At 39.2% G+C, this 23,383-nt stretch overlaps 3 protein-coding genes across 4 annotated transcripts; 2 read left to right on the top strand and 1 right to left on the bottom strand.

The window, feature by feature from the left end:
- Positions 1–73: 73 nt before the first annotated feature.
- On the top strand, positions 74–9,446 carry LOC5577174 (peptide chain release factor 1-like, mitochondrial). Its single transcript, XM_001663212.2, has 2 exons — positions 74–612; positions 8,530–9,446. The coding sequence occupies exons 1-2, from the start codon at positions 199–201 to the stop codon at positions 9,382–9,384; spliced, it is 1,269 nt and encodes a 422-aa protein (XP_001663262.1). The 5' UTR covers positions 74–198; the 3' UTR covers positions 9,385–9,446.
- A 3-nt stretch (positions 9,447–9,449) lies between these two features.
- LOC5577175 (exosome complex component RRP41) lies at positions 9,450–10,346 on the bottom strand. The gene has a single exon (XM_001663213.2). It carries the CDS (start codon positions 10,211–10,213, stop codon positions 9,476–9,478), a length of 738 nt encoding a protein of 245 aa, XP_001663263.1. The 5' UTR covers positions 10,214–10,346; the 3' UTR covers positions 9,450–9,475.
- Positions 10,347–10,444: 98 nt separating this feature from the next.
- Positions 10,445–17,735, top strand: LOC5576821 (zinc finger protein 425). 2 transcript variants are annotated; one of them, XM_011495382.2, is made up of 5 exons: positions 10,445–10,579; positions 10,639–10,795; positions 16,520–17,058; positions 17,122–17,412; positions 17,484–17,735. In XM_011495382.2, the coding sequence occupies exons 2-5, from the start codon at positions 10,655–10,657 to the stop codon at positions 17,605–17,607; spliced, it is 1,095 nt and encodes a 364-aa protein (XP_011493684.2). In that variant the 5' UTR covers positions 10,445–10,579; positions 10,639–10,654; the 3' UTR covers positions 17,608–17,735. The 2 variants fall into 2 exon arrangements, with proteins under 2 accessions (XP_011493684.2, XP_001656265.2); XM_001656215.2 differs by having other exon boundaries at positions 10,636–10,795.
- Positions 17,736–23,383: the final 5,648 nt, after the last annotated feature.

The raw sequence follows: 23,383 nt of genomic DNA, 5'->3' as shown, positions 1-23,383 counted from the left end.
GAATGGTTTGTTTGTGTGCGTGTGCTCATAAAAGTCGACATAACAGGACGGACAGCTGACTGCGCGAGCATCACCCGAAGCTGCCCGAAGTTATCAAGAATCGACGCACGCGATCGGTCGGGCAGTGGGAAGGAATCGCTCGATATTTTCATTACGTGTTTATCAAATGAAAAATTAATTACCCTTCCGAACGGAATCATGTTCCTGACACGGGTGTGCTGTTTGCGGAGTGTCCTCCGCAGTAGAAACCTACTGGTGCCACCGTCGGGTGCGAGTGCGGCGTCAAAAAGTCGAGTGATTTCTTCGGTGGTGCGATTTCCGCCACTCGGCCAGCAGCCGTTTCCTCCAGCGGTGGGACAAAGAGCTGACGAAGGATTCCAGATAGCCGATGAAAGTATACAGAAGTACTTGGAGAACATCCGGCTGGAGTACTATGCGCTGAAGGTGTCCGACCAGCTGGACAAGAAGGACATCAAACGGATGGCATTACTGTCCCATGTGGTGGAAATGTACGAACAGAGGCGCATCATTATGGACAATCTCAACTCTCTGCAGGAGATGAGCGCCGAGAAGGACGAGGATATGCTGCAGTTGATGAGAGAGGAAAAGGAGGTGGGTATTGGAAACATTAATCATCACCCTGGGAGAAAACTGCATGAAGGCTTCCCGAAGTCCACTAAAAGTTTACATGTACTTTTCATAATCAACCTTTAATTCAATACCATAATAGATTATGATAATAATAGTCTGAAAGACTAGACTGGATTGCCACACTTCTATGCATGAATTTCACACAACCCTGCAAAAACTTTGAGCAGAATCTCACAAAATCCAGGACACAGATTTCACGGAAAACTATAAGGGTACATCCCTATGGGGTTGTACGAACTGGACATCCATAAGTTTTGCTTTTTCTAAAGCTTTAATATTATTTAGTTCTTTTTTGTTAAAGTGAACTAAATAATATTCACTTTCCGAACAATGCCAGATTAGATTCTCTTTTTCATAATGATTACTTGGACTGGAGAAAATCCAAGTATATCATTTATTCCATTTTTGATCTCTTCAGGTGACTTATAGTCACTTGAGAGACCTTTCAAGACAACTTTGAAGAAACGTTCAGTTTTGTCGTCATAAGTATACAATTTGTATTTCTTCTCTTCAAGATGTTTGAGAAGAAGTTCGCGATCTTTTAGAGTTTCCGGAAAAACGCGACAGTCTCCTTTCTTTGCGATTTGGAAGGAAACCTTGATTCCCCTTATGGAGTTCAAGATCTCCTGCCTAAATCCCCAAAATTCGGAACAACTGACCACGATATGCGGCACTCTTTGCTTCCTCACTTGAATCAAAGAGCCTGGGCTAGAGGCTGCTTCGATTTGGTGTTCGGAAAATTTGTCTAGAGCATCGAACTGATTGCTCATTTCGATACAATTATTCATTTCACCCTTGGAAGAAAGTTCGCATTCCGGAGAAACGTCTTCTTTTTCTTCTTCTTTCTGGCGTTGCGTCCCAACTGGGACAAAGCCTGCTTCTCAGATTAGTGTTCTTATGAGCACTTCCACAGTTATTAACTGAGAGCTTTCTTTGCCGATTGACCATTTTTTGCATATGTATATCGTGTGACAGGTACGAAGATACTCTATGCCCTGGGAATCGAGAAAATTTCCTTTACGGAAAGATCCTCGACCAGCGGGATTCGAACCCACGACCCTCAGCATGGTCATGCTGAATAGCTGCGCGTTTACCGCTACGGCTATCTGGGCCCCCTTTCTGTCCTTTCTTCCATTCTTGCCACGTTTAGTGACAGTTTTAAATCCCACTTTTTTGGAAGGAAGTTGTGAGTTCAGAGATTCACCCTTCCTTTTGTTTGTTGTTGCAACCATGTTTAGTGAATAAGAAGACGTGACCTTCGAGAGGTTTTTTCCCAAGACGGTGTCCAGGAAGGATTACCACCGCTAGCTTTCGCCAACGGGTCCAACGAAAAATCGAAGGCACGGGTCCAAACAAGGATCGTAAAGGGATCAATAGTAGAAAAATAGTACTGAAAAGTACTGTTTTAGCAGCACTGAAAAGTACCGTTTTTAATTTTAGCACTGAAAAGTACTGTTTTATTGCTTTAGGTAGTTTTTAAGAAAACTTCCAAGAGCAGAGAGAATTCATGTACGCACAGCACAAAGGTACGATGCGCACTGACGATTTTCAACATATTTGTGATTCCGCATCATTATCATTGCATTAAACATTGAATATTTTAGATGAAATTTGTATATTAAGTTATGTTTCTTTCTTTACAAAGTGTCAGCTCTACTCTGTCAGTCGGTGTCCCTATCATTTTGCCCCAACAGGAGATGACATTTGCATACAAGATTTTTAACGTACTTCTCTTTTTTTCTCTTCTTTTTGAATACAACATAAATTATTGAAGATTTTTCTGGCCAAGAACACAGGGTTTGACGGTGCCAAAGTAGAAGGTGCACCATAATAATACCCGTCTGTGAAACATATCACCTTACCAATACTTTGACACACCTCTAACGGTTCTTGCTTTATTATAACACGGCTGCATTCAGGCGGAGGATCTGTTAATATGTTTCGGCATATTATCAGGTCCTCTTCGAACGGAGGGACCACCAGAGCTCATGAGTTACTTATAAACCAGTGCTGGTTGTTGATGGTTCAGTTTGTTTACACGAGCTGTACAATCCTTTGTACTAATCAGTAATGGTCGTTAAGTTTCGAAGCCAACGTGTGTTCAATCGTTCGTTTTATAATGTAACATAAAAAGGTGTATTTGGTGAAACTCTGCGTTACACTTGTGGTTATAAAATTAGTGATTGTGTGGGTGCTAATAATGATGTTTGAAAAAATGCATTGTGATGAATATTCGAAAATGGCATTGGAAGTGGTTGTGATAGTTTTGTAAATATACAAATAATAATTATATAAACCCTACTAGTTTAACAATGGCCATAATACATTTTGCAATCATTTCTCTGAAGATAAACACTATGGCCTTCTTTTCACACATGTATGATAAAAGTGTTCATAATGACAGCAAGTGTAGAAGATTGGATCGAAGTGATTTTTTTCTTACTGTAACTTTCTTGATCGTAGTTTGAATAGTAATGACTCTACAGCAGCATAAATATTTAAAAAAATAAATTGAATACCTTTTAATTATTAAGTAATGATAACAGATGGTAAATGATAATAACAATGAATTTATATGAAAATGGTGTGATGTAATTTTGATGAAAATTTGTAGCTGTGATAATGAAAAGTGATATACCTAATGGATAATATATATCTGAAGTGTTTTACGAAAGTTGATGAGTGATATGAAATGGGGAATGAGGACATTTTAATAAAACTATTTCGTTCTTCACTTTAACCACTCTAGTAGCATCAGGTCCGTCACACTCGGGCTCAGATTGGGTACCACTTCTAGTACTACATTTGGTCCCTCGGTAGTACAAAAGGTACCCAAGTTTGACAGATCGCAGTACACTTTTCACGGCGTCCTAGATTACCTTATGAACCATAAAATTTTGGGCAACTGCATGGGACATCGAGGTCTTTAATTTGTCTTTGGTAGCATTTCAGGCCTTATCATAGTTTGATAGTAATTTGAACTACTAGACTGCAAAACTACGGTAAGGGCCGATTACTGCTAGAATACACAGTGACCCCTATCGCTACTGAAAAAAAAATGTAAATAATTGAAGATTCAAGCAAAAGCTACATTATCGGACAATTTGCAGTCATTCGCTGCTTAAATCTTATTTTGTGAGGCGACAATGTTATAATTTTCGAGCCTAATATAATCATGTTTATTTATTCTACAAAAAATTACAGTTTTTCTGCAATTCTAGCGGATAACCATCAAGATTCATACGAGGCCCTATAACATTTTATACGATGTGGTTATGAAATACAAAGCAAACCTTGTTTGAAAAATTTCATACGTTTTGGTAAGAAAGCTTGCGAATTTTTGAATTCTGGCAAATTATTCAGAATCTGTTCAACATATTAATAGTGACGAAGATTTCAGTACTGGCAACGGAATCGATGACAATAGGAATCACTCCCAATATTCTGTTATAACCTTATTCAGGATTCTGTAAGATTAAGCCCAAGGCTCCATCAGAATCTCGTCCTTTGAAAATCGTGAAGGACTATGATGAGAATGTGAAATCCATCTCACGCCGAGGACCTGGGATCGAATTCCATCCTCGACATAGTCACTTATGACAAAAACGCTATGGACCGATCACTACGGGTTCACTAATTTGACGTATGAGCGGTGCCGAATTCACTTGTTTCGATGGTCACGTAAATAACACGGCACCGCTAAAACGTCAAAGGGTTTATTCACAAATTTCATAACGCCAAAAACGGCCATTTTCAACACCCATCCACCCCCTCATTTGTAAGAATATTTTCCGAATTTTGTATGACCTGTAACATCTTGACGACACCCACCCACCCCCTTCAGCGTTATGAAATATGTGAATGGGCCCAAATAGTGAACCCGTGCATAGGTCCATAGTGACGACTTCCTTCAGAAGAGAAGAAAAGCCGTTGGACCCGAAATGTACTAGCCCAGGACTAAAAATCTCGTTAATAAAGACAAAAAAATCCTGAAATCCATTGAGATTTATTTATGATACCTTCTCTGTAATCCGTAAAAATTATGTCCCGGAATATTTCCTTAGATGCGCATCTAAATCACGTTTTGTGATAAAGTATCCTTAATCTTGCTTATTTTGATCCGAAATGTAAGGTAAACATTTAGCTCGTAGCTATATATATTGATTCTATATTGTATATTAATTATAAAACATAATTTTAGGATGTTTAAGGCGGTAAACATGAGTTGAGTAATGATTTTATTATGATGGATCCAAAAATGTTTCTTAATTGCCACGGTTTAATATGTTATCGTACTATAGTTCAAAGATATCAACCAGCTGATTAAAATAAAATAATTCGAACTAGTGGTATATGAAGCATATCATTCTTAGGATGAGCGGTGAATGGTGATATGATATAAGCTGACATATAGGGTAGGTGTACCAGTTATGGCCATAGTGGTTCCCTATTTCGCCATACGTGTTAACTTGAATTTCTTCACATTCGGAAAAGTTTTGTGTGTTTTAGCAGTAAGATAAAAGATGTATCTAGATGTTAAGGTTATCGAAATTTAACATATGGCCAAAAAGGGAACCGCTATGGCCATAACTGGTACACTTTCCCTATTGTAGCAAGGTATCCACCGATAGCGAATTCGGTACCAAAATTTTTCACAAATAAAAAAAAATCTAAAAACGGATTTTTGACAGAATTCAACACTCTGAGATGCTGTTAAATGAGCGGTAGATGGCACGGTAGTGAGGTTTAATGGGAAGTCTATTAGGAATTTCACGGCAAAATACTCTCTCTCTTTCACTCTTCAACAAAACTTGAAAACAATGGTGCCAGTACCTGCCAACTTTGACAGGTTCTAGGTCCATTGTTTTCAGATTTCCCGAAGTAGGGAAAGAGAGCGATTTTCTGATGACTTCACCGTGCAATGGGCAACGTAAACCACTATTATAGGCAAAGTCACGTTCACGTTCGAAATCATAGGTAGGACAAACGTTGACAAATATGTTGTGCACTGTGAAGCTAAGTTACTTTTTTAGTTGATTAAAAGTTACTATATTTGAGGGGCTCAAACGCAAAGGGAAGTAAGTGACCTTTTTTTCAAATGATTTTTCCGCTCAAAATTTCTGAATTGGAACAATTCTTAGAAGACTGGCTTATTTTTGGACTCCCTTACAATTTGTATGAAAAATTGCTGAAAAAACATCAAAGTAGATTTTCTGAAAACACGGCGGTTTTTGTGACTGACACTCATTTTCTCATTTGGCCCCTCATTTTGGTGCCAGACGTTACCACAAGACTTAGAAAGCTTTTCGTCTTTACAGCAATGGGAGCGACTGAGTGCCTTAAAAATAGGAAAATTGAAGAATTCCTGCCAGAAAAAAGAGACTAAACGGAACCAAAAAAAGAGCAAACAGGAACCAAGAAAACAAAACGTAACATAATAAGAGTCAGGAGATAACAGTTTAATTTTTCATAGCATCAGAGCAGTCATTTCTCTAAGATCTGAGCCTTTTTAGAATTTCGTCGTGACATCACGACAAGTATTATAGTATGTGTTTTTCATGATATTCTCTAGGAAACTCATCAGAAAATTATTCACTTATTTAACCAAATTTTCAAATATTACTCTGGATTTTTTAAAAGGAGTTCTTTTAGTAATTATTTGCCAAAGAATTTCTCCAAGAATTTTGTTTAGGATACGTCAATTGTACCTGGATTTTCCCAAGGAGAATCACAGAAATGGAAATACTTCAAAGGTTATTTCAGATATCATCTGAATCATGAATTCTTGAGAATTTTTTCAAGAAAGTCCTAATTTCTCCTAGATTTTATCCTAGATTATTTTATCCATTTTATCTAGATCATCGATTTTCGTGGAATATCCTCCAAGATTCCCGGTCGAAACGTCTTCTGAAATCCAATCAATAACTTCTCCTGAATTTTCCAGGGATTTCCTTTAAATTATCTTTCATGATTTATATTAGATTTCAACTAGGGATTTCTCTAAAATTACCTTCAGCAATTGCTTAAGAGATTCCTTATAAGATTTTTTTATTTACTATTTCGTTTTGAGATTTTCTCACGTAAGTTTTGCAAGTTTATTTTTCAGGGATTCTTTCAAGAATATATACAGAGAAATTCCAAGAATTTTTTTTCTGAAAAACAAATCCGTGAGGTACATTTAAAAAAAACAGTAGCCTCTAATAAAACATGGGTGAATTTCATTGACTTCCATGGGCATAGAATACCATCGTTCCTGCCACACGATATACGAATGCGAAAATGGCAACTTTAGGCAAAGAAAGCTCTCAGTTAGTAACTGTGGAAGTACTCATAAGAACACTAAGCTGAGAACTAGGCCCGGTCCCAGTGAGGACATAATGCCAAGAAGAAGAGGAAGAAATTTTAAAGTCACCCATAATGAACAACGATCTCTGAAATAACTCCTGGACTCTTGAGGAAGTGTTAGAAGATTTCCTAGATAATTTGCTAAGGTAATCGAAAAAAAACAATCGAGTCTCGGGATAGTGTTCTACAGGATTTTCTAAAGAAATTTCTCGAAAAACATTGGACAGAATCTCTATATAAATTTGTGCAGGAATGATCGGAGGAATTTTTGGAAAAAATCTGTAGTATAAACTGGTTTGAAAACTTGATAAATTTTTGAAGATTACATGGGAATTTTTTAAGAAATGTTTGGACGTAAAACTGCGTAGTAACAACTGGAGAATTAGGTTGAAGGATTAGTGAAACTGGGGTGAATTCTAGGATAGTTTGAAAAAAAATCGAAGTAACACCTTAGCAAATTACTGGAGGTAGTAGTTTTGGAGTTTTCAAGGATTTCATTGAGCAAATTTTGGGGATACTCTTCCAAGCATCCTTTGAAAATTCGCTGGAAGAATTTCTGGGAGAATTGGTAGAGAAATCTCTAGAAGAATTTCTGGATAGACCCTGAAAGTATTCTGAAGCTTTTCCTCGGGGAATCTGATACAAAATTCTTGAAGAGCCTGTTCAACCCAAAAATAGACCAAATTGCTTGCTTTTACAATCGGGGTGGTTGTTCTAATTTCCTTATTTTTTTTTTTTTTTTTCTAGATAACAAAAAAGGAACAGCAAAACTTCTGTGAATTTGCGTGTTTTTTTTTTCTTTGCGTCAAATTGACCCGGCTAATCGCAAACTGAGGATGCTTGAAAAATGCTAAATCGCGCAAAAACTCCATCAAATATTTCAAATCGTCAAAATCGTTCAAAATCGTCAACTTATTTTTATGAATGATGCCACAAAATATCAGCAAGAATTTGATCGAGTCATTTTTCAAGAATTGACTAACAACTAAATTCTTCCAGAAATTTCAACGGTAATTCTGAATCAGCCAAGAACTTCTAAAGAATATGCAGTGGAAGTTCTATAGGAATTGCTCTGAAAACGTCAAGACGATCCAGAGGAAGCTTTGGGGTAATACCTAAATTCATTTCTGATGGAACTCCAGCAGAAAATTCGAGAAACTACATATACAGTAATACTTGTCGTACAGTCACTAGGAATGGGCTTCGTAGCCGTGCGGCTAGTGTCACCAAGGCATTTAGCCGCATCGTGCTAAGGAGTGTGGGTTCGATTCCCGCCTCAGGCCGTACAACTTTTCGACTGGAATGTTTTCCGACTGTGCCACTGGGCGTTGCATGCTAGTCCGTTGTCTAGTGTGGTGCTTTCTTTAAAGGGCAAATAGCCCACTGGGAGCATTTAACGTGTAGTGTCTTTTTTAATGCAAAAAAAAACTCCAACATATTTGACTGAAAGAAATAAAGTTCAAAGAATACTTGTTACCAACAGACATCTCAATGCGCGTTTACTGATGGATATTTCCTTCTTCTACTTTTCAGGCATACACCAACATTTTACGAAAATTGGACGGAGAGATCATGAATGGAATTTTATCAATGGACGACGAAGAAGATTACAACACGCTCATATTGGAAGTTGCCGCTGGAGTTGGTGGCCAAGAAGCAATGCTATTCAGCCGGGAGCTATTCGACATGTACTGTGGCTTCATCGATTACAAAGGCTGGGAAACCGAAGTAATCGAAACGGAGGACACAGAGCTGGGAGGAATCCGCCACGCATCGATCGTGGTACACGGAAGGGATGCCTACCGATATCTGAAGTTTGAAGCTGGCGTACATCGGGTGCAACGTGTTCCGACCACGGAGAAATCCGCTCGGATACATACCAGTACAGCAACAGTTTCCGTCATTCCGCGACCGGACGAATTCGAAATAGAGCTCAAAGATAAAGACTTGAAGATTGAAACGAAGCGCGCCAGTGGAGCTGGAGGTCAACACGTCAACACTACCGATAGCGCTGTACGGATAGTTCACCTTCCTACCGGGATGGCAGTGGAGTGTCAAACGGAGCGTTCGCAAGTCAAGAACAAGGAAATCGCCAAACAGAAACTTTTAGCCAAACTCACCCAGCAGGAACTGGAGAGCAAATTCAACGCGACTCAATCGATGAAAAAGTCCCAAGTGGGATCTAGCTTGAGGAACGAGAAAATCCGTACTTACAACTACAACCAGGATCGCATCACCGATCACAGAGTCGACGGTGGAACCACGCATAATCTGAAAGCATTCCTCGAAGGAGGTTCCCAGTTAGAAGATATGATTGCAAAGCTTCAAGCCATGCATCGGAAGAAGCAATTGATGGACATCATTAATAGCACAATAGAAACTAAGTAGGGCAATAGTGAATGCACTAGTGATTCAGATAACAATTTCTCCATTAAAACAATTAAAACAAATCATTGTTAATCCGTTGAAAAACCGACTTTTATTTTGCTAAACTTCCCCAATCCCCGGCTTGTCCCAACTGAGTCACGTGCTCCCGGACGGCTTGATCGATGATTTTCTGAACCTCCCGACATCCCTGCAGTGCCGTTTCCAGCACCTTGGGCAAATGGTCCAGATGGAACCGTTGGGACATTTCCATAAATGCAATCTTCCCACTGCTGGGCAGAGAGGCTACGGTCAGTGTCGGTCCTCCGCTCATTTCCTCCAAGTTGGACACATCCATCAGGGGTATCTTCCCGGCCAGTGAAGCTGTACAAGCGCAGACGTACTCCTTCAAGCAGATTCCCGCATCGATGAGGGCCAGGGTAGCGGCGTTTACCGAAGCACAATAGTTGCCACCGTCCGCCATCAGGACTTCTATGTAGACATCGATCTGCGATTTCGGATAAAGTTCGGTCTTGATGGCCGCACTCAACGCTTGCTGCAGATGGATGGTCATCTCCTGGCTTTTCCTATCGCCCCGGGGTCGCCGTTTCCGTTCCCCAGTAGAAAACGTTGCCATACTGTACTGACAGTTGACAATCACCTCTTCGTGGCTGCTCTTCTTGGCCGGGGCCTGATGGGGTCCGTAAACAGCCGCCAGGACCTTGGTGTTGCCCTGTTCGATGTAAGCGCTGCCATCCGGCTGGCTGAAAACTCCCAATTTGCACTGAATGCGGCGCAGTTCGTTGGCTCGCCGTCCGTCCAGCCGAAGGCCTTCGTCTGATAGGAGTTCCATTGATTACAGGGGAAATATATCAGGCACCAGAAAGAATACTAAAGTGGTCAACGGAGCGCGCGTGGTTTTGTTTACAATTCGGTTCCGTTTCGCTTCGCTGTCGACACAGTTTTGTTGTCACCAACACTTACACAAGTTACGACACGAATGGGCTCATTCGTGCGAGGATGTGAGAGTCGACATAAACTTCGTCTTAGGTTTAACAGTAGAGGCTCTCGTAAACATCGCAGTGTTTACCAGGACTACAACAACAGCTGATTGGGCTTCTTTTTCGATGCGTAGAGGACAGGAACAGCGGATCGTCTTTGGAGATAGTGCAGTTATCGAACGAATCATTCAAGAACGTTAAATCGTAATCTTACAGAGGTAATTGTATTTATTTCGCTTCAAAAAAGTGTCTCGATCGTTTTATTTTATTTCAGAAGTTTATCTCAACATAAAATGTCGCTGGAAATCGTTTGCAGATTGTGCCTGCAAGATGGGCCAGATCTGATGTCAATTTACGACGAGATGATCAGCAGTACGGGAGAATCATTGGAGCTGGATATAGCACAACTTGTTCTCCAGTATTTGCCAATCGAAGTAAGTAAATTACTGAGACAAATCACAAACCATAGCTTTAACGAGTAGAGCCGTAGAGTGTGGTGTTCTGGCGCCATTATTCGCTAGGGTTTCCATCTTAACTGCCCATACTCGCATAACAGTCCCATTTGAATTTTTACCACTTTTGAGTTAGCTTCATGAATAGTGTTAATTTTTAGTGTTCTTTTCAAAATCAATCTTAAAATTTTATTCTAATTAATAATTTTGATTTTACTATAGCAAAATTAATTAAATACAGTATTGGACAAAACATTTGTAACTTTTTCGATTTTCCATACAAAATGACCAACTTTGATAAACTATATCTCAGTTATTTATGGACCGATTTGAATGAAATTTTCACAGAATATCAGACATAACTTGAATTTTAACATATATTTTTGAGTGATTTTTCCAATCACAAGTTGAAAAGCAGTAACGGTTTGACTAAAGTGAATTTTTTGACGATTTTTTATAGTTGACATAACTAAACATATTGAAGGAATAGCTTCATGGTATTTTCAGCAAAGTTGTAGATTTTGACGAGATGAATAAGTTTACTGAAGACAGTTTTTTTGTAGGGCTATCAGATTTTGAGATAAAAAGTTTTGAATTTTTCGTCGAAAATTACACTTTAGTCAAACCGTTATTACTTATAAACTCGTGGTTGGAAAAATTGTTCAAAAACATACAGTTAACTCTCCCTTACTCGATATTGAAGGGACCATCGAGTTAGGGAGGTATCGAGATACAGAACACATATTTTTCAAATATTAAACTATTGATTATTTTGACAAAATACATTCAAAATAGTTATTTTAACATGAAAAACATTACAATTTTTCCACATTTACCTATGTGACACTTTTTTACATATCTGCAAAAATTAAAAATTTTAGCACCCATGTATTGGCAGTAAACCTTAATTTTACTAGCAATTTAATCATAATAATCAAATTCATGAAATTTATTAACATTTGGAGGACATTTGGAACTTTTCACGAAAATATCGAGTTAGAGAGGTGAACTTACTTGGGAAACTGAAACAGATAGCATCGAGTTAGGGAACATCGAGTTAGAGAGGTATCGACTTACAGAGATATCAAAGCATGCTAGATTGAAGGGACCGCGCATTCCATCGAGTTAGGGAAAAAATCGAGATACAGAATATCGAGTAAGGGAGAGATGACTGTATGTTAAAATTCAAGTTATATCTAATCTTCTGTGAAAGTTTCATTCGAATCGGTCCATAAATAACTGAGATCTAGCTTACCAAAGTTGGTCATTTTGTATAGAAAATCGAAAAAGTTGCAAATGTTTTGTCCAATACTGTATGTATTCTCTCTAAGTCAATGATACCGCTAACCTGGGTGGGAGGCACCGATACTACACACGAAATATAAGACAACGTTATTTTGAACTGCAAGATAACTCCAGTATGTCAACAACAATCAAGGCAGGCTTCGAGAAAATCGGTAGTTTCATTTTGTTGTGCACCTTCGATCTTTCCTGACAAACATGAAAAAAGGGCCACAGTTTTCTATGCACTAAATATTCATTTTCATTGGAAAAAGTAGAACGATGCGTTTTTCAATGCTTTATGTTCAATCAGATTAAATGGTGCTCACGTGACATTACTTGCTATGTGCATGAATTGATTTTTATTCGATTTTTATCACTTTTGAAGAAATACGAAAATGTGTTTTAATCAGTTACGCGCTTTTTTCATGTTAGTCCAATGTTTGAGATCTGGGCTCACAGTGACAGTTCGTGACAGCGGAATCTCGGCTCACTATGACGTACAGAAATTATGTATTGGTTTCTCCCTCCCAGCCGCTGACTATCTGTCGCCCTCTGATCTATGATCAACTTACTCACCGGCAGGATCATCATCTAACGGTATGTAATGGCAGTTTTTTCGTACACCGGAGGATTTGGAATTGTCAGTAAAATTTCCATGATCAAACGGATTGTTTGTAGCACCTAATCTTGCTCATCTAATCAACATACGGGAACATTATCCAGGAATTCCTTCATCATCATTAAGCTGTCCAAAACTGCTCGTTTTACTACCTTGACATGTTGCAAATTCAACACCCACGTGCTGTGAGTGGATTTAGCAAACAGTCCGTTTAGTGCGGCCGCAATGAATTATGTCTTCATTTAATCAGTACCATATTGAATATCGCGGATATCACCTCCATACAATTCATTAACTTCAAGGTAATTTTTATATCTAAAGGATACGAGTGTTTGAAGCTTTAAGCTAAGTATGCTGTTTCGCTCAAGAAAAGTAAAGAAATGCCTTGACTGAAAGGGTCAAGAAATTTCCTACAGAGAGCCCCCTTTGAAGTGACATTTCTTCTCAACTGCGTACTGCGATCAGAAAAAAGTGATTTTATTGACCATTTCTTGGGAGAAATTTTCCACGCATCGAGATAGGCGATTCCTTTTCTTGTCAGTAGCAAACCGGCCTTTAAGGCTGGCTTGAGAAGAAATATCATTTAAAAGGGGACTCTCTGTAGGAAATTTCTTGACTCATTCTGTCAAGAAATTTCTTTACTTTTCTTGAGCGAAACAGCATACTTAGCTTTAAGCCTGATTCGCTGCTGACAATCTTGATGCATGGAAAATTTCTGCAAGGAATCGATCAAGGAAGCGCTTTTTTTCTGATCGCAGTACGCAGTTGGAAAGAGATGTCAGTTCAAACAGGAGTCGCTGTAGAAAATTTCTGCAAGGAATCGACGAGAAATTTCTTTAGCGATTCCTGTTCAGCAGCAAATCAGGCTTTAGTAGGAAAAGTGTCTTAAAATCGGTTGTGAACTTAAACATCAATGTGTCAAAGCGAGCCCCATGTAATGGGACTGGTATGCGGGTATTTTTGCGTTTGACTACAAAAATACTCGGATAACGAGTCCCATTTGTTCTAATTCCCTAATTTGGCAATTAAAAACAAAAGATTTAATTTATCTTAGTTGTTAGCTATTGTTTTCCATTGAATTGAAAACATTTTCAGCAATGTCATCTATATTAACACCTACAAGTAGCGACAAAAAGACGAAATATGCAATCATGTTTAGAAGCCTTTTTCTCGACATGATGATTTTCATTATGGGACTGTATTGCGAGTATGGGCAGTTAAGGTCGCAGTCAAAAGTGGGCAGGTTTCTGGCAAGGATTTTGAAATCTTGCAGATAATCATAATTCTTCAAATATTTTGCCCAGGGAGCTCTCTGGTAATAGCTTCAAGAATTTCCAGGTATTTTTTTCAGAAGTTCTTCCTAGAACTCATCCAAGAATTTTTCCTGAATGTCTAACAACAACACTTCAACACTTTTAACAGTTGATAGTTTTTGTGTCACATAAAATGTAAGGTACAGTGGGGGAAGTGTATCAGTGGGGTAAGTGGATCATTCGTCAATATTAAGCATTAATACTTGAATATGTTGAATGCTTTCGCACCATTGCTTCGTTTGAGGTTATATTCTTACGCCCACACTGATACTATTGCAAAACTAATACTGCACGTACACTAACACAAGCAAACTTGTTAGCTTCAAAAATTAATTATTTTGAAAATTGTTTTCCATCAATCAAAAATCCACTGTATTTCTGTCTAAAGTCGAATACTATTAGTTTTTTCGATACGTGGTGAGCATTTCAGTTCTAATTGAATGAATCACAATGAAAAATATGTGATTTTTATAAATAAATACAGATATATTCTACATGAGTCACTTACCCCTACTTTTCAATGGGGTGGGGTAAGTGGATCAAGTATTATTATTATTTATTGGCAGACTGTATACGATAATTTTAAAAAGGTTTAGTATCCGCAAATGTTGTTTTCCCTTAACTTTATTCATTCCCAGCTTAAATTTGTCAAATTGTCCAAAGAAAATTTGAATTAATCCACCTAAAAGTTTTTTTTAACCTTTAAAAATAATAATTTTAAAATTTACACGAAACTTTCCGTGGTTTATCTAAGCTGAGTTGTAGAAGAGCGAAATATACAAATTTTCCAATTGAAAGCATATAATCGTACCTTATTTGACCATATAAATTGTTCTAGACAGATGATACAAATGTATTCATAAATAGAATAAAAGGATTTCAGTTTGTTATTCAAAAGTAAATGTAACTAATATTTTTAAATTACAAGCGTTTTTATAAAACATCGTTAGGAATAATCCTACAATACTTCTATATAACTTATGTGTTTAAATGGATGAATTTTCTTCAAATTATTCTAGCTACAATATATTTTTTGTTCGAATTAGTGGGAATCAATGTATATTATATTATACATATATCTTGATTAAATAAAGATACTTTTTAATTTCAAAGTATTAAAATGTAACAATACTAGCACTAATTACAAGATCAATAGTAATACCATTTGTACTATACATAATTACACCACATTTGTTTTGAGAACAAAAGTTTGTTATTGATGATCCACTTACCCCACCATGGTGGAGCAAGTGGATCATTTGGCGCAAATTTTCAAGTCCCTCGTACTGAATACATAACAATCAGAAAAATCGAGATAAATGACGATTTGAAGAATATTAGTCCTTCATTTGTTATCCACAGAAAAAAAAAATTGAATTGCATTATTCACGTTAGCTGTACATAACAATGAAGTTGATTTTTGATTTTTCTGTATCCACTTACCCCACGGTACCTTATATTTTTTTTAGCGTGACGAAGAAATGACCACACACTCCTAGGTATACTCGGATCATTTTGATGAAAATTTAGGCTTGACAGCAGCCTGGCTGCTTGTTGATATCCAGTTCGCACCCCGTAGCATGTAACAGGAACTGCACAAAGTCCGAAATGGCAGCAAATAAATATCAGGGGTAACTACGATGATTTTGGCAGAAATTTTTCAGTTAAATAGTCCTGGATTTTCCAGGTATCGAATTTTTTCTTGCACGGGATAATATGTAGAAGAACTTCTGCAGAAACCCTTGTAATGTAAACTGTAATAGCTTGTACATAAACGTTTCATTTTTTGTGCTCCCTTTTTGAATACTCAATTTTAACGAGTGTCTTTTAGAACAACACTTAAATTATAATCTCGTAATACGCGCAATCGCTTACAAAGTTTCAATTTCAATTGCACCATCAGTGCACCTATATCCGCTCACTAGTGTAAAAATTGATTTTTTGTGTCAAAAACCAATATTATTCGCACGGATATATTCCTACATTCGAATGAAGTCGTCTGACATTATTTTCATTTGATAAAATATTTCTTTATATTGAAAACACACTACCTTGTGAGCGGTTATTGGAACACTATGTGTTTTTGAGTGTTCCAATAACCGCTCATGCCCAAAAATAAACAAAATTTTAAATAAATGTCGATTTTAGTATACAGCCTTCTTTATTACAGTAGTAGCTATGGTTCGATAATAAAAAATATCAGTATAAAGAAAATCAGAATAATGCATTTTTAGTAAGTTCGTCACGCAATCAGTTTACCGTGAGCGGAAATAGGAACACTTAGATGCAGTAACAAATGCAATCAAATATTTTTTATAAAAGTTTTTCAAAATATTTTTATTTTGCCGCTTGGAGCCGCATAGTGGCATAAAAATAGTATTGATCGACACAATAGTTATTTTATAATAAACATTTGAACTCATAACATCCCTTAAATGAGCGGAATCTGGTGCACTGATGGTACTTACATAAAGGCTCTCCTTATTTCAGATCGTTAAAGTGGAAAGCATTGCTCACCCGTCCATTTGCAGTGACTGTCGGTTCCAAATTGAGCAGTGGCATCAATTCTACACATCGTGCCTCAGCAATGACGATGTCTACCAGGAACGACTCATGGAGAAGCAATTGGACTCAGATTATTTTCCGATGCCACTGAAAGAAGAAGTAATGGATGATGATGATGATGATGACGCACAGAGTAATGCGGAACTGTATCTGGAAGTCGAACCGGTCGACGTTGGAGTCGTCACCACGGGTGACTTTCCCGACAGTGCAAATGCTGACCTGAAGCATGACACAAACGACTCCAAAATTATCTCGCCACAGAAACTGGAAAAGTTGCCGAAAAAACGTGGTAGACCAAGACTGACGTCTACCGAACGGAAGTTGAAGCAGACAGCAAAGCGTGATAGCTCAGGTATCAAACCTTCGGCCAAAAAAAACTACAGATATACAAAAATGTGTCCCATTTGTGGCATTTTCTTCTCGAACCTACCTGAACATTTGCGGAAACATCAAAATGATCGAAAGTTAGTGATGCCGACTGAGTGTTCCAAGTAGAAAATTTCATTGTGTTTATGTATGTTTTACAGGTATCAATGTCCGCACTGCCCCAAAACCTTCATTGGCAGATCCAACTATTTCACCCACGTGAACATGCACACCCGGGAGAAGATGTACAAATGCACGCAATGTGACAAACAGTACATCTACCCGAAAAGTCTGAAGATGCATCTGATATCGCATGTCGGGGAACGAACGTTCGAGTGTACGATATGCCACAAGACCTATCTGCAGAAGAATTCACTGGACAGGCACAGGCGTAATCATTTCGAGGAACCGAAGATCGAATGTTCTGAATGTGGGCATAGGTTCTACACTAGGTAATATCGCTAGAATTGAGTGTTGACATGCGCAACTTTTCAGGTTTTGTAACTTGTTGCTCTATTTGCAGGGGAGATCTGAACAAGCACATTACAAAGCATCAAACGATCAAAGCGTTCAGCTGTGAAATCTGTGGCCGTCCCTTCGGTCGGAAGGATAATCTCAGAACCCACATGAAGGTGCATCAGAAATAGACGACAGATGCTTGCCATGGCATGAATTGGAGCATTCCTTTGTTAGTGCCTAATTCTACAGTAACTTCAAAGTTGCACGTTGTTTTCAATAAATTGAAGGCGGATCAAATAAATACGCATTTTCACAAGAAAAAGGTTAAACAATAAAAAAATGGTAAAAAGGCAAAAAATACCGAAATTGTTTAATTCGAAATTCTTAGTAATGAAAATGTGGCCTTTCTTAACATAGTGGCACCCGCGACTACCAAGCAAAACCATGCTGAACGTAAAAGGATTTTTTGGGGTAGATCTGCAAACAGACGCCTGAGAAGGTAACTCAGGTAGTGAGGGGATGCCGCACCAACGACGACCCACCTATCAATTTTAGCTGAATTGCTCAAGTGGTGTACAGAGTGCACCGACATTACCCTTGGCGTTAGACCCTTAACTTCCCGGAACCACCTTATGATATTTTTTTCGGGGAGGTGCCAGTGCATATAGCACAACACATGGAGCAGAAGTAGCCTACACTGAGACAAAAATACTTAGGTTCTCCATAAATCAAGACTTATGAACCAGCCAAATTACGGTTTCATTGCACGCTTAAACATTTCGAAAATGGGATCATTAGTTTCATAAGTGAGAGCTTTGAATTCTTTAACAAAAATTACTTGAAATAATTATCATAGCAATCGCTAGAAGAACTACTCCGCTTTCGATGTTGGCTACAAGTTAATCGAAAACAGATCACATGTTACCAAAACAAGTCAATTTTTGAGCGCGCCTGAAATTAAAGGCGAAAAATATTATCGATTGATAGTTCGAATTAAGTTATTATCATTACGTTTATTTCCGAATTTCATTGATAGACTTATGAATTTTATTACTGAAATTCTTCACCAAAATCATAAGTAAAACTAACTAATAATCGTTATGGCGCCAAATCATAATTATTCCTTAAGAAATTATTAAGTTTTTTTGCCTCAGTGTAGGCCAACTGTTTCTACTAGCCGACTTAAACAATGAACCAGTCTCGGCAGGGCTAATCCTCTGCAGCCAACTCTTGGTCGACGAGCCATTAGGCGCTGCAATGGATCATCATCGGCACCCTTTTTCCTTGGTGTCCTTTTTTTAAGACTAGGACCAATTCACCAATCCTTATGCATCTCCACATATGCGCCCAATGGCAATAACTTCTCCGTGCTTCGCATCGCCTTCAGAATTGTATTTCGCCTCCTCCGTTTTGATAACAAGGGCCTCGCCCAAATTCCTATTTTCGGTTTAGCATTCTCCTTGGGCTCCGTTTCCGATTTCCTCTGTTGTTTCTTATTTGCAACTCGTATCGACGGGTTGCTGTTGCCTTGCGCCCGTGGTTCCTGTGGATGCACTATCTGGTTCGGGCTATCCGTGGCTTTTTTTCTTGGCTTTCTTGGCCTTAGGCTTGGTGTTGGCCTCTATAATGTTGCCATGTCCTGTAGATCGCGGAGCTTGGCTCGTGCCAGGTTTTCCGCTCTGGAGGACGGCAACGTAGGTCACTTTTCTCTTATCAACCATACGTATTTTCGCCACGTAGCGGACTTTGGGGCAAGTGTGCCATAGGAGTGATTTTTATAAAAAATCAGTGGGGGTTGTGTACAAGACACGACCGCATGACGTTAACTACGCCATGTAATTTTCTGCATTTGTATTATAGTCAAATGTCATAATTGCAACCTTTCTTTAGTTATAATCCAGAATGTAATGGTTTGTGAATTTAGAAAAGATATATGTTTGTAGTTTGGTTTCTTTTGTTTCTTTGTTTAAAGCAATTTATCAATGCTTAATAACTCTTTTTGAAAAATTCGGTGGCCCTGAAAAGGGCCGTTTGTTTGATTAACACGCACTGCAGCAGCGTCCTCGGAAACATCCTCAAATTGCCGTATTGTCAATTATTCGTAATAAATCAATTATTTTATGCTGCTATGAGATGAATTAAGAAATTATAGCAAGTATGTGGTAAACACATTAGGGAATATTACACAATCAACTCTTTGACACATTTGTTGGCTCTGGACAGGGCCGATTGAATTGTTGAATTTGCGTAACACGGACACATTTTGGCGGCTTTGGTCGATTTTCTTCAGCCATCTCGAACAAATTTGGGAATATTACACAACCAACTCTTTAACCTTCCGCGGATGTTAAGAAAAACAACTTAATAAGATACTGGGGTCATTATGACCCAGAAATGTATACCCCTATAAATCAGCGAAATATCAACCGAATAATGAAATTTATGCCGCATTCGAAAGATATACTCCTCAAGACTCTGATCACTACCTGGAATACCGGTTCCGGATCCAGTGGCCACCGGGAATCGGCTACGAAGGGGACCATGTTGGCCACGTGGAATTTCAGTACACTCAGTCCAGAAATCTGCAGTCATCACCAAATTGTATAACATGCAGGCCATATAGGAATGTACTGTCTTCAGCAAACTTGTTTCGGGGACCAAGAACTTCCACATGAGATACACTTTAGTTCAGAACTCGACCGCGACGTGGCACTAGCGTCGATATAAACTTCCGGTAGAGGCTAATTATGCGATAACTCGAGATCGCGAGCACATAGAAGGATGCTGTCTTCGGCAAAGTTGCTCAGGAGGATAAGAACTTCCACATGAGATACAATTTAGTTCAGAACTCGACCGCTGCGTGGCGCTAGCGTCGATATGAACTTCCAGTAGGGGCTAATTATGCGCTATTTCGAGACTGCGAGCACATAGAAGGATGCTGTCTTCGGCAAAGTTGTTCATGAGGATAAGGACTTCCACATGAGATACAATTTAGTTCAGAACTCGACCGCGACGTGGCGCTAGCGTCGATATAAACTTCCGGTAGGGGCTAATTATGCGATAACTCGAGATTGCGAGCACATAGAAAAATGCTGTCTTCGGCAAAGTTGCTCAGGAGGATAAGAACTTCCACATGAGATACAATTTAGTTCAGAACTCGACCGCGACGTGGCGCTAGCGTCGATACAAACTTCCGGTAGAGGCTAATTGGTTGTGCTACTTTTCCCCGAATGTCGGTTCCCCGAATGTCGGTTCCCCGAATGTCGTTTGCCCGAACGCCAGTTCCCCGAATACCAGTTCCCCGAATATCCCGTTTCCCCGAATAATCCACTTCCCCGAAAAGTTTTTGGAACTCATAATTGTCATATATTTATACATTTCAGGGTGGTGAACGTACTGGTCATCTAATATGCACTCTTCTTTATTTTGTTGGCGGTTCTTACGAGTTTTACCGTCCTCAGCATTTTGGCAACATGTGTATAGCCCCGAAAATGACCAAATACCTCCTTCTTTTGATTGCTTATCGTTCTTTCTATTCACCACCTTGCAACTGAAAACTATTCCAGCACCTATTTGAACTGCTCCACTTTTCGGGGAAACGGGTCATTCGGGGAAATGGCATTCGGGGAAACGGGTCATTCGGGGAACTGGCATTCGGGGAAACGGGTCATTCGGGGAACTGGCATTCGGGGAAAAGTAGCACAATCAGGCTAATTATGCGATAACTCGAGATCGCGAGCACATAAAAGGATGCTGTCTTCGGCAAAGTTGCTCAGGAGGATAAGAACTTCCACATGAGATACAATTTAGTTCAGAACTCGACCGCTGCGTGGCGCTAGCGTCGATATGAACTTCCAGTAGGGGCTAATTATGCGCTATTTCGAGACTGCGAGCACATAGAAGGATGCTGTCTTCGGCAAAGTTGTTCATGAGGATAAGGACTTCCACATGAGATACAATTTAGTTCAGAACTCGACCGCGACGTGGCGCTAGCGTCGATATAAACTTCCGGTAGGGGCTAATTATGCGATAACTCGAGATTGCGAGCACATAGAAAAATGCTGTCTTCGGCAAAGTTGCTCAGGAGGATAAGAACTTCCACATGAGATACAATTTAATTCAGAACTCGACCGCGACGTGGCGCTATCGTCGATACAAACTTCCGGTAGAGGCTAATTATGCGATAACTCGAGATCGCGAGCACATAGAAGGATGCTGTCTTCGGCAAAGTTGCTCAGGAGGATAAGAACTTCCACATGAGATACAAATTAGTTCAGAACTCGACCGCTGCGTGGCACTAGCGTCGATATGAACTTCCGGTAGGGGCTAATTATGCGATAACTCGAGATTGCGAGCACATAGAAGGATGCTGTCTTCGGCAAAGTTGCTCAGGAGTATAAGAACTTCCACATGAGATACAATTTAGTTCAGAACTCGACCGTGACGTGGCGCTAGCGTCGATATAAACTTCCGGTAGGGGCTAATTATGCGATAACTCGAGATCGCGAGCACATGGAAGGATGCTGTCTTCGGCAAAGTTGCTCAGGAGGATAAGGACTTCCACATGAGATACAATTTAGTTCAGAACTCGACCACCGCGTGGCGCTAGCGTCGATATGAACTTCCCGTAGAGGGTAATTATGTGATAACTCGAGATTGCGAACACATAGAAAAATGCTGTCTTCGGTAAAGTTGCTCAGGAGGATAAGGACTTCCACATGAGATACAATTTTGTTCAGAACTCGACCACTGCGTGGCGCTAGCGTCGATATGAACTTCCGGTAGGGGCTAATTATGTGATAACTCGAGATTGCGAGCACATAGAAGGATGCTGTCTTCGACAAAGTTGCTCAGGAGGATAAGCACTTCCACATGAGATCCAATTTAGTTCAGAACTCGACCACCGCGTGGCGCAAGCGTAGATATGGACTTTCGGTAGAAATTACACAGATATTGTCCGTTCATCAGAATCATAGTCCCTACTTCTTCAAACTAGAGAATCAAATGAATGAAGGATTATGAAACAAATTGTTCAATTTTTTTCCTTGTCTCGATCATTGTCAGATCATTCTCTGCAACTGGGAAAACCGAGACTTGTCACTTTCAACAAGGTTTAAAATGTAACAAGGACTAATAAGTGTTCCTTTCATTACTCTAACATCCTGTTCTCTTCGTTTGAAGCAGTCAGGACTAGGGTTCACTGGTATATCTTTTCTCCATAACGCACCATGAAACTGTGACGTACCCGCGTTATGGGTCATTTAGAAGGATGCTGTCTTCCACAAAGTTGCTCGACCACCCGGTGGATTTGACGTCGATTTGTATTTCCGATAGAGGTTAATTATTAGAGGGGGGTTTCACATTTTTTGAGCCCAAACACGACCCGTACCCGACTTACTCTATTTTTTTAAACCCGGACCCGAGCCGTACTCAGACCTGACCCGAACTTGAAAAAAATATCCGCTGTTCAAATCCGAATATGACTCGAAACCTAAGCATTTTTTGTAAGAAAAGACCGAGTTTTAAAAATAGATAAACTCATCGTTTCTGATGCATAAGGAAGCTTTTTGGTTGTTACTCTTACCATAACTCTTACTAAAGTCCACCTAAATCCGAATTTTTACAAGCCCGATTCCGACGTACTCGAAAAAAAAGTTCTAGCCTTCAAATCCGTCCCGAACCATTCGAGTCCGGGTTTGAAAACCCGAGACCCGACTTATAGAAGGATGCTGTCTGCGGTAAAATTGTTCGAGAGAATAACGAATTAGTCATGAACATACGTTCAAAATTTAACCCGCATGTGGTGCTGGCGTCTATATGTATTTCCAGAAGGAACTCTTTTTTGAAGGTTTTATCTTCGGCAAAGTTGTTCAGTTTTTTTTTAATTCTGCGTAGTAAATTCCGCGTGACGCTCGTCATTATATTGCTCTTATATGATATGAACTCTGAACTTGTGGGCTTCGT

Source organism: Aedes aegypti, chromosome 3 (assembly GCF_002204515.2).
Source record: "Aedes aegypti strain LVP_AGWG chromosome 3, AaegL5.0 Primary Assembly, whole genome shotgun sequence".
Lineage (NCBI taxonomy): Eukaryota > Metazoa > Arthropoda > Insecta > Diptera > Culicidae > Aedes > Aedes aegypti.
The sequence above is the reverse complement of the archived record's forward strand: the minus strand, read 5'-3'. Positions and strand labels throughout refer to the sequence as shown.

Bases quoted from the DNA above. Each gene is read 5' to 3' on its own strand.
- LOC5577174 (XM_001663212.2), top strand. From the start codon at position 199: ATGTTCCTGACACGGGTGTGCTGTTTGCGGAGTGTCCTCCGCAGTAGA. The intron at 613-8,529 runs GTGGGTATTGGA...TCTACTTTTCAG, and splicing joins TGATGAGAGAGGAAAAGGAG to GCATACACCAACATTTTACG.
- LOC5577175 (XM_001663213.2), bottom strand. From the start codon at position 10,213: ATGGAACTCCTATCAGACGAAGGCCTTCGGCTGGACGGACGGCGAGCC.
- LOC5576821 (XM_011495382.2), top strand. From the start codon at position 10,655: ATGTCGCTGGAAATCGTTTGCAGATTGTGCCTGCAAGATGGGCCAGAT. The intron at 10,796-16,519 runs GTAAGTAAATTA...TCCTTATTTCAG, and splicing joins TCCAGTATTTGCCAATCGAA to ATCGTTAAAGTGGAAAGCAT. The intron at 17,059-17,121 runs GTTAGTGATGCC...TATGTTTTACAG, and splicing joins AAACATCAAAATGATCGAAA to GTATCAATGTCCGCACTGCC.